The sequence below is a fragment of the Varanus komodoensis genome, unplaced genomic scaffold (genome assembly GCF_004798865.1).
Source record: "Varanus komodoensis strain SLA01 unplaced genomic scaffold, ASM479886v1 scaffold137, whole genome shotgun sequence".
Taxonomy (NCBI): Eukaryota; Metazoa; Chordata; class Lepidosauria; order Squamata; family Varanidae; genus Varanus; species Varanus komodoensis.
The window spans coordinates 72,056-83,039 of NW_025335397.1; the positions used below are offsets into that span (position 1 = coordinate 72,056).

The window sequence follows — 10,984 nt, forward strand, 5'->3', positions numbered from 1 at the left end:
GCTCTGCGCGGGCCGCCGCTCCGGGTCGCGCAGGCCCTTCCCGCGCGGGACGTCGCTCGGGCACGTGCGTGGCCTCGGGCAGGGCGGCTTTGCGTGCCGCGTGGGGCCGAGGCACCCGGCGGCCCCGGAGCGGCCGCCGAGCCGCGGACGCGCCCTCCCCGGCCCTGCCCGAGGCCTTTTCCGCATCCCCCGGCCGGGCCGGGCCGGGCCGGTGCCTGGATGCCGGTGGCGCCTGCGGTTGCCTTGGATGCCCGCTCTCGGCACTGCGCTGCGTTTAATTTGTGCTTACGGTTCCTCCTCTGCCTCCTGCGGTATGTGCTGCATACGTAGCTGGAACGCTCCCTCTCTCGGTTGGTCTGGCGAAGCGGATTATAGACCACGAAAGTCTATGCCAAAATAAATGTGCTCATCTTAATGAGTAGCAACAGGACTTCCTATTATTATTTTGACGGACACGGATTACAGTACGGGATAACCTTCTTGGCGTTCAGGGACTGTAGGGCTGATCCTCTTGTTCTCCCCCTCCCCTCATCTCACCCAGGTAAGCTCTGACGAGGAGGAAGCCGGAGGGGAGCTGCAGCTTCATGACACCCCTGCAGACATCTCCTTGGAGGCGGCAGCGAACACCGTGGCCTTTCACCCCAGTCGGGACATCCTGGCTCTAGGAGATGTGGACGGAGACGTTTATGCGTGAGTGCTCCTTCCATAACGGGGCAATGTGGGCAGAAGCCTCTGGCAGTTCCCGTGCCGGCAGCTCAGCACGATGGAAGCCGTTGTACACCCCTGGGCCGATCCTTTCTTGGCCGACTCTCTTAAGGCTGAAGGATCAGGACCAATGGCCCATCTCCATTCGAATGTGCCACTCATGGCACTCTGTAGACTCCACAGACATACTTGGATATTTGGGCTTCCTACACTGTCTCATTGCAGGAATGTATGTATATATTTGAATGTGTTCCAACTTTGCTTCAGCCCCTTCCCCTTATTCCTTTGTGCTACGTAAAAGAAAGTAATCAAATAAAATAGGTGGAAAATAATAAAAAATAAGTGGAAAGATCAGAAATTTAAACAGGGATCTTGGTGAGGTAGGTGCTGGGAGACATTCTCTTTCACATTGTTCCAGTTGCTGAATATAAAGTAGCAAAGAAAGAAGAAAGAAAAAGCATTTGCCATATTAATAGTATTTCATTGGCAAACTGTTGGTGGTTCTTGTTCAGATCAGCTCTGACAGGTAAGAACAGTGGTCCGCAGTCCTTTTCCCAGGGCCTCTGGGATCCTTTAAGCAGGGCATGGAGGCTGCACCTCTCACCACTGTAGAACTGAGAACTTTTCAAGATGCCAGGTTTCCTTTTCAGAACAGTTTATTGGCAATCTCAGTGTGCCGTGTCACAGACTGAAATGCCCTCCCCACTCTTTGCTTTACTAGTCCTACGTTCTGCAGTTCTGCTTTAAGCATGACTCTTCCTGTTGATTTGTGATAGGTTCCTCAATGTTCCACTCTTTTTTAAAAATTTCAGGTATTCCTACTCCTGTCTGGAAGGTGGGAACAAGGAGCTCTGGTCCTCAGGACATCATTTAAAATCCTGCAGAGAAGTGTCCTTTTCCCACGATGGACACAGTGAGTGCTTTTCTGCTGTGTGGTGGTTTTTGTCTTTGCAGTTGATTAGGCAGTGACCCAGTTTGCATGATCACAGATAACCGACTCCCTCAACCATCACTCTGCATTCCAAATGTTATGCCTTTGAGAGCAAACTGCTTCATAACCGCAAATTCAAAGTGGGAAGGCACACCTTGGTTTTCTGTAGACGATTCTGCATGTTGCAGGCAGCTAATCCCTGCAGAGTTCAGTCGTGAGCGTCGGCGTGTGCTTTCCTCCCTCTCCAGAGCTCTTCACAGTCTCCAAGGATAAAGCCATCCATATCTTGAGTGTGGAGGAAGGCCGTCTTCTGACACGCTTCTCCAAGGCTCACAAGTAAGCATTTCAGGCTACTTCTCAGCCATTCCACCTCTAAAACTTACATGGGAATATGCTTTGCTGAACCAACTGGGACTTGCATGTACTTTTGAGTCAACACACGCAGAATTGGGCTGTAAAATGTACTGCGTGCTTGCTTGACAGATCCTCTTCTGTCAGCTGTAATGCAGTCATTGCCTTTCTAAATGTCCTACACAGAATTACCACCAATACAAACAAGTTCTTTACCCTCCCAGTCCCCCTTTTTTCAATCTGGAATGCTGATCCAGGTCCTCCTCTAGAGAACATGCCCAACGTCTGTAGCACAGTATGTTTAAAATGTGGATAGTCACCCAGAGAGCATTACAGCCACTTTCCACAGCTGGGGTGGTGAGCGGGTGGCAGAGCGGGAGGGACAGTTGTGCCGCGAGGGCCTTTGGATGCCTGGCCAGAGCCCACAGGTGGAGGATGCAGTCTTGGCATCGCTCCGGCAGGGAAGGCTGATCTCCTGCTGCTGCCCTCACCTCCATAGCATCTGGAACAGGGTAGAGGGAAGGCGGTCTCCTCCCACCCCAGGATCTGGGTAATTAGTGCTTCACTCTTAAGCCCCTCATCCTGCACTTCGGAGGAGCACCAGGCGCCTCCTTATCCGCCGTGCCTGGCTAAGAGCTCCGAGAGGGAACGAGTGCGCACTGCGGTGTTGACTCTGCCGCGTGACCTGTGCGATTTCCACAGCTCTGCTCTGAACAGCCTGCTGGTGGTGGACGAACACTTGCTTGCCACTGGAGACGACAGTGGGGAGCTGAAGGTGTGGGACCTGCGCAAGGGCACCTCCGTCATGGAGACGAAGCAGCATGAGGAGTACATCAGCGACATGGTCCTGGAGGGCAACAGGAGGCTGCTGCTCACCACCAGGTAATCGCGCACCGAGCTCTCCCACTGAGGAGGTGGGTCAGCTGAGCCGAGCTTTTCCCCTTGGTGTGCGGGTGACGTTTTGTGTTCCTGCTCCAAGGGCAACAGCTTTTAGACGCAATTCCCCTCTCCCCTGAAAAGGCCGTGTGGCACGTTTTCCTCTGCTGATACCAGTTCTTGTTATATCCCCTCGGGTCAAAACACCAGGTTACCTAAAAGTGGTTTGGAAGTGGGAAGGGCTGTGCTGCCTTTGCACATCTCCAAGTGGAAAGGTGGTGTCGTTTCTGCACAGAGCGGTGCATGACCTTTGGGTACCATTCCATGTCTTTCAGTGGGGATGGAACGATGGGAGTCTTCAACATCAGGAGAAGGCGCTTCGAGCTGCTCTCAGAGCCTCAGAAGGGAGACCTGACGGCCATCAGCCTGATGAAGGTCAGGGTGTTGCTTGGTGCGGCTGGGAAGGGACCGTCCCTTCTGGGCCTTCTGATGGGGACCAGTGGCCAGGATGAATTGGGCACAGGTTGCAGCCGGGGCTTGGGAGTATTTTCCAGCCAAGATCCTGTTGCGATATCCTGCTCAGTGTCAGTCCTGTTAGACTCTATAAAGTGTAGCCACGGGGGGCGGCAGGGAGGCCTTTGCCAGAGAGCTTGGCCTGTCTCTTGTGCACCTCGGAGCTCCCCTTGGTCCAAGGAAAGCAAACAGGCATCGCGCTGCTGCTTCTGTCTGGCTGAGCTGCCACCACCGTTGCTTCCCTTGCTCAGAGAGGAAAGAAAGTTGCCTGTGGCTCCAGCGAGGGGACCATCTACCTCTTCAACTGGGACGGTTTTGGCGCTACCAGTGACCGCTTTGCGCTGCAGGCGGAGTCCGTCGATTGCATGGTTGCCGTCACAGAGAGCATCGTATGCACGGGCTCCACAGACGGAGTCATCCGGTGAGAGGGCCTGGCTTCACGTGCCCCGATTGGGGGACCCCCACGGAAGAGTGGGGTTGGGAGTGAGGGTGGTCGGGGTGATCACAGGCAAAATGGAGCCTCGGGTGCGAATGCCATATCCCAGAATTAGGTGGCATCGGGGAGACCATCCCTGGTGGAAGGGCCACCCAAGTGCCCGGCTGGCCCTGCCGAGCTTGCAGGACGGGGGCCTGGCTAGTTTCCTGACTAATGCCATGTTTGTGCGTAGAACGACGGGGCAGATGTCTCTGAAGGTGGTGTGGCTCCTCATATGACTCTTGAACCATCTTCCTGGCCTGGGAATGAGTCCAGAGGAACCATTTTATTTTTTTGGATGGTTCTCAATTCACATGGTTCCCCCCCCCCTTTTTTGCTTCGTTCCCATCCTGTTTTGTTTACACCGTGTTTCTGTAGTTAATGTTACTCTCATTATAATACTATAATGGAGAGTAATGGAGATAATCTCCATGTAAGTAGTCAGAATCTTTGAAATGGATCTGGAGTCTGCGCTGGGTTTCTTCCCCTGCCCCAGCACACCCAGCCCTCCTCCGCAGGCGCGCATTAGCAAGCGGCCTTGCACAGGGTGGGCTGTGACTGGGCACCTCGTGCCGTTTCAGGGCAGTGAACATCTTGCCCAATCGGGTGATTGGCCGTGTTGGGCAGCACGCGGGGGAGCCCATCGAGCAGCTCGCCCGGTGCGCCCTGGGCCGCTTCCTGGCGAGCTGCGGCCACGACCGGAGAGTGAAGTTCTGGGACATCTCCGGACTGCACTCAGTGATCGTGGACGATTACCGGAAGAAGAAGAAGAAAAGCGGGCAGCTGAAATCTCTGAGCCGCAAAGCCTTTGGGAGCGGAGAAGATTTCTTTGCAGACTTGAGAGAGGAGGCGGCTGGCCCAGGAGAGGGAGAGGGGGACGGTGCTGCCGCCAGCAGCGACAGCGACTGAGGCCGGCACGCCGGTTGCATTCGCCGGGTTTGCTCCCACACAGGCACGCTTGCTGGCATGGGCTGCCAAGAGGCCCCTCCTGCCTTGCTCAGGCGCCCCGCGCCCGTGCACAGGAAAGGGGCTTTGGCGGGCAGGCATGCCACAAAGGGACTGCCCCCGCCCCCAGGAGCAGCAGACTGACCCGGGAGAGGAGCAGGTTCCCTCATGGAGGGGGGCTCCCTGCTCGGCTCCTCCCACCGCAAGTGACAAGTCCCACCACACAGCAGCTCCTTCCCACACGGGGGTCTCCCCGGGGGAAGGCGGCAGGAAGGGGAGAGCTGCAGCCCGGCCACCCCTGCGTGTCTTCAGGCTCCTGGCGCTTCAGGGCGAGCCCTTGTGGGAATGTGCCCAAAGGGCTGGCGGCGGGTGGGTTTGCGCATCGCCTTGCCTTCGATGTGTAAAGCCCCATCACCATGGAGGGGCTTCCCGTCAGTATCCTGCTGCTCTGAGGGAGCTTCCACTGGTCTGTCTAGATACAAAAAGTCCGCCGTTTTCTTAGCACTGATTTTGATATGTGGATTTGTATGAAATGGGACTTTTTAGGAAGTATACATGAGCCTGTAACGTGTACCAATGCATTTGAAGCTGCTCCCTCTTTGCTACTGTTCATGTATTGAAAATGGTGCAAGGTCCCCACTCAGCTACCTCATAGGTGGTGAGGTTTATCCTTCTGGTTTCTTAATAGCAGTTTTTAAGGCACTAAAAGCATACACAGAACCCATTTTCTTTTCCATTTGTTCATTTCCTGTTCCTTTAAAAGAACATTCATGTATAAAGATGCAGTGCCTTATCACAGGCTTTAAATGCTTCAGCTGCACAGCACCACCAGCAGTGGCTGAATTCGACCATCCCGTAAGGTGGAGGACATGGCGGCATCGGACAGGCCAGTGCCAAGCGCGGATCCATTTTGTGGTGACGCCCATTGCAGTTTCTCAAATTCCCAGACTAGCCCAAGGATCTGGAAGTGCCATGGACTCACAGTGCAAATCAAATTCATTGCAAATCAGGTTTTGCATATTTTAGAAATGGAGACTGCACATTCATTTATTTCAAAACAATTTTAATATTAAAGTACCCATGTTTCCAGCTTGGCATATTCATTCACCATTACGGTGCCCTTTAAAATGAGGAATGTTTTGGAGACCCCAGAGCGTCCTTTCCTGCAATCATTCATTGGGACGAGGCTTCCTGTGTTAAAAAAACACTGGGCTGGCGCCCGCACGGTGCTGTCCTGAAGCGACACAGAGAACACACGAGCAGTTCACCCGGTAAAGGTCCTGCCACTGGCAGGGCAGGGGCCCTTCCTCCTGCCAGCCAGAGGACTGCCCCACTGAGAACCTGCCCCACTGCTCTCTGGGGAGTTTGCCTGAGATGGCTACAAGGCCAGTTCAAACTGTCACAAATAAATGGAAACAAACACTATTAATAAATACAAAGAAAAACAATGTTTTAAGAAAGGAAACAAAATAAACCATAAGCTTGAAACTGAAAGATGCTTTAGGAAGGGAATCCATTGCTGAGCCCTTGGCCACCCTGCTGCTTGCCGGGCAAATCAGCAGACCCCTGCCTCCTCCCAAGCCCCAGAGGCCAACTGCAGAACTGAAATGTTATTCCTCATCCTTAAACTATAACCGGAAATACCAAAATATATCTTCAATCGCAAAAAACAACCAGAACAGCAATCCCAAAAGCAGTGCTTCTGCATGAGAGCCCGTCCCTCGCCACAGCCCTGTGAGGCGAGGCCAGCTGGGACAGCCAGGGCGGGATGCGCAGGCCTCTCGGCCGCCTGCTGTAGCTTGCCTCTCACGCCGCCGGGAAGCCTGTTGGAGAAGCAAATGTTCAGGGGTCACGGTTTCCCACTGTCCCCAAGCATGCCGCCTCCACATCCGAGGTGGCTTTCGGAAACACTTTTCTGGGAGGGAGGGAGGTCATTTATTCTGAGGAGTAAGTGGAGTGTTGCACATGAAACCGGTCGGCATGCACAGAAGCCAGAAAACCGAGAAGCCGCTCGGTTACTTCCATTTGAGAGTTAACAATTCAGTTCCGACACAGCCACAAGCATCCTTGCACGCAAAACGAGGGGCCACCATGCCAGTAGCTGCTGTCCCGCAACTTTGAAAAATGGAGGAGAGAAAGGGAAGGTGTCTGTACTGAGCTTGGGCGCAAGGGCGGTCCGACCTGCAAGGCAGGACCTGCTACTCTCAGATCAGGGCAGCCTATTTAGCACCCACAACTGGCAGCTGCTTAGCAAAGCAGTCCTTGTGTCACAAGGAACAGTGCCACCGCCCTCAGTAGCAGCCTCCAGCTAGTCATTTCCCTAATTACGACCATCGATGGGCTTTCAAGGTTTCAGTAAGAGAGGGAGGTTTGAAAAGCTACCACATCAGAGACAAATCTTAATTTTATATTTAAATAATACTTAACAGACTGTTTCTTGTACCTCAGTCTTGTGCTGCTGAATCACTAAATCGGTATAAAGGTTGGAGGCATGTACAACATACACTGGTGGTTTTATTCCCACCCCCAGCACAACTCTCCAGCAGGCCCCTTCAAGTGCAGTCATATCCGTTACTTTCTGCAGCGTCCATCCCTTGGAAACACACGGCCACCTGCACTTCTCCAGTATCTATGGAGAATAAAGTGGGCCAGGGCAAAGGGGACAGTGCAGGGGAGACCCCGAGCTGCAGGACGGAGACGTGCGCTCAAAAGGCAGCTGTGAACAGGCATTTGCAGCGAAAGAGAGAGTGTCGCCATCAACTAGGTTACTTTGGATTTGTTTGCATAATCAGTGCCACGACTTGGCAGCCATTTCGAATATTCAAGCCAGGACTGACACCAAGTGTTGCCTAAGCCGTTTTAGGGTTGTGCAAGATTACCAAAGCCTTGCACAATCCAACCCCGGTGGATTCAGACGTAACAAGCCACAGTTGCTGCTGAAATACTCCAAAAGCTGCCCAACCCACACCACCAGACACCGCAACTTAGTTATGCAACAGTGCTTGTGTGAACAAGAGCTAGAGGCAGGAGTGTTAGTACTACGCTGGTGGGTTTCTCAGGCTGCCAGACAGGCTAACGCTGCCCTATGGATTGCACTACTAAGCCTAGAATGTGCTGCTTGAATTCAGCCTGTGAAACAAGCACACCCAGGTTGCACGAGCAGAACAGGCCACGGTAGATGGTGAGCTGCAGCACATACGGTGCAGTTTAAGGCGCGGCCTGAAGCCGGGCAGCGGGACCGTGGCGGAGCTCATGGGCCCCAACTGCTCCCACGAGTTGTGCCAGCCATGCCTGGCACATGCCGTGCGTGACAACACACCTTGTTTCGCACAAGCAAACCAGCCCATGACTGACTCATTCCACAATCTACAAGTCTACATACTGCTGCTGTCCCTTTAGAAAATGTTTAATTCTGAAGACTGAAAACAATTCACGTCAGCCGCCTAGGAAGGCCTCGGCAGTTAAAGGCCGCCTATAAAGGCATGTACACATGAACAAGCAAGCTGCCTTCTAAAGGACTTCCTCTTGAGGTATTTCCCAGCTTCCTCTTTACCATCTACCAGAGAATCTACCAATACCTTGCTCTCTGATTGGGATCATCCTGTGCCCCTTTTTCAAACCAAAACGCTAGGCTGGGATGGCACTGCACAGAATAATTCCTTTCATATTGAAACACAGAAACAGCGCGAGTCAGAAGGGGCCTCCCGGGCCATCTAGTCTGACCCCCGGCTCCAGCCGGCTCAGCTCACAACATGCCCAGCATGTGGAGTTTGCTTGTATTTACTGACTTTCCTAGACTGCCATTTATTCTGGAGACTCTCGTGATGCTCTCCCAGTTGCTTACCCAGAGCTCCGAGCAGCTGCAGCGCCACCGCATTCTTGGCCTTCTCATGTGCACCTGAGCCGGAGGACTCAGACTTGACCCAGATGAACCCGCTGAAGGGAAATGGGTATTTAGGGATCACCACCTGATACCAGAACTGCAAGCTGCCTTCAGGGCCTCCCTGAAGGCACTTGGTGAGGAATACAGGAAGGCCCAGCTGCCGCTCCTTGCACCAAGAGTTCAGGTACTCCACTGCCCTGCTCGCCGGTGGCAGCCTGTGGCAGTCCGCAAGCTCAGGAGACAGCCGGCTGGGGATCACTCTGTCACCGCAAGCGGATGGCAGAACCTCCGGGATGGTCTGCACCGAGGTGCTGTGGAGTTCCTGTTTTAGATTGGGCTTCAGCCAATCCACTGCAATTTGGTCCCCACAAACACGCAAGCTGCCTGCAAGAGAAGAAACAACTTGTCAGCCAATCGACCTCAAGTATTGGCTTATCTGTCACAATCTCAATTGCAGGTTGCAGCTACCTGCACCAAAGCAAGCCGACTGGCAGTGTAAAACCACTGTGAAGCAGAGGGCATCCTTTGACTTTCCATGGACATCAGTGAGCGCTTCAAGCTTTTCTTGAATTACAACGTACGTGGGCTTTCTGCAAAATGCTGAACTGGAAACTATTCCAATGCAAACTAAATTTGTTTTTACAAGCTCCTTGTCATAAGAAAAAATAGATTGTACAACTCTAATTAGCTCAAGCTACCATTGCCCATCCTGAGGAATAGGGCGGGGGGTGTTGGGGTCAAGCAATCACTGAAGGCTCATAAGTTGCTTATTCCAACCTTAAGGAAAGATCTAATTTAATTTTAGTTTAATTAATAAATAAAACAAAAAGGAACATCCCATGCTAATTTTCTGTCCCAATACACTAGAAGTATTTGGTACGAAATACCCGTGAAAAAATATTGAAGTACACATAATGTGATTCAAATGTTATATTATGTAAAAATATTGGGGGGGGGGGGGAAGTGCTGAAAACTGTTGCTACACCAATTACTTCTAGCAACCAAAGAGCTGGGCATGCAGCGTGAGTGCCCGTGCCTCTGGCTGAAGCTCTCTTCCTGGGGCATCTTCAGCGTCATTGTTGCTGCTTGCTAGTTTTGTTCCAGTGGCACACGCGTGTACGTGTACGCATGTTCTTTTACACTTATCCAGCCCAATCCCCTGAAAACAGACATCAGCAACAACTTGTGTTGCATTCACACCTCGGTCCTATTCACTGCTACTTATTAGCTTAGTAACAAGGACACAGACAGGCTCCCATCATGATAAACAATGCTGCTGGATCTCCCCCGGGCTGGCACACTGCGGCACGTGTCCGGGGCGCCACTGCCCGGCAGAGCCCCTGGCACGGTCGGCGGCCGCCCTGCGTCTCACTCGCCAGCCGCTCCCGCCACCCGAGCCGAGACGGGACGGACCTTCCACGAGCGCCTTCTTGGCCACGGCGGCAGCCTGGTGGGAGCTGTACTTCACTTCCGCGAGCTGCCTCTGCCGGCGAAATGGGCTCGGGTGCAGGGCGACGCTCAGGACGCCGGCGGTCAGCTCCTGCAGCATGGGCCAGAGCTGGCGCTCGCTCACCGTGGCGGCCAGGCCGTCGATGCACAGCTCGCACTTGTCGGTGCTCCGGCAGACCAGGAGGCGGGAGCCGGCCTGGATCTCGAAGTTGTTCAGCGCCGCGATGGCCTGCTGGGCGCTGTGCCGTGTGGCGTACTTGGCGTAGGCGAAGCCCCGGTTCAGCCCGCTGAAGGTCATCATGAGGCGGAACTCGTAGAGCTTGCCCGCGCTGCGGAAGAGCGGGATGAGCCGGTCCTCGTAGATGACCTGCGGGATCTTGCCTATGAACACCTCCGTGCCGCACTGCGGGGCCCCCCCGGTCCAGCCTGCGGAAGAGCCCGGCGGGCGCGGGTCACCCACTGCACTGCAGGCCGCGCACCCTTCCCACCAGCGCCCCGGCCGGCCCGGCCCGGCCCGACGCAGCCGCCGAGCGACCGCCCTGCTCGGGGCACGTCCACCGGAGAGGCCGGGCGCCCTCCCGCCCCGGGGAGGAGGGCGGCTGCAGGGCGAGGAGCGGCCATGCGCCATGTGCCCGCCACGCGGGGGAGCGGGGCCGAGCTCCCGGGACCTACCGGGCGGGGGCCCCCCGTACTTCCTCTGGCCGTTGACCTGCACCAGCACGGTGCCCGTCTCCTCCGCCCAGGCCAGGAGCGCCGCCTTGTTGGCCCGGTTCACCTCCTCGCTCCACGCCGACGCGCGCCCGCCCTGCGAAGGCACCACGGCTCCGGCCGGGGGCGCCGCCGCCGCCGCCCGGGG

At 54.7% G+C, this 10,984-nt stretch overlaps 2 protein-coding genes across 2 annotated transcripts in view; one reads left to right on the top strand and one right to left on the bottom strand.

The window, feature by feature from the left end:
- Nucleotides 1–487: 487 nt before the first annotated feature.
- WDR55 (WD repeat domain 55) lies at nucleotides 488–5,885 on the top strand (the record flags this gene model as incomplete). Its single annotated transcript, XM_044422835.1, has 7 exons — nucleotides 488–690; nucleotides 1,518–1,618; nucleotides 1,885–1,972; nucleotides 2,690–2,869; nucleotides 3,199–3,298; nucleotides 3,628–3,797; nucleotides 4,433–5,885. Coding segments are annotated over 7 exons (1,170 nt in total), but the record flags the coding sequence as incomplete, so codon positions are not given.
- Nucleotides 5,886–6,227: 342 nt separating this feature from the next.
- The window catches only part of DND1 (DND microRNA-mediated repression inhibitor 1), a 6,285-nt gene continuing 1,528 nt past the window's right edge, over nucleotides 6,228–10,984 (bottom strand). Inside the window, exons 2-5 of the mRNA XM_044422836.1 lie at nucleotides 10,801–10,933; nucleotides 10,093–10,554; nucleotides 8,641–9,063; nucleotides 6,228–6,619 (exon numbers count right to left, since the gene is read on the bottom strand). Coding sequence (XP_044278771.1) covers nucleotides 6,603–6,619; nucleotides 8,641–9,063; nucleotides 10,093–10,554; nucleotides 10,801–10,933 — 1,035 coding nt within the window. The 3' untranslated portion in view covers nucleotides 6,228–6,602. The remainder of the gene's footprint in view (nucleotides 6,620–8,640; nucleotides 9,064–10,092; nucleotides 10,555–10,800; nucleotides 10,934–10,984) is intronic.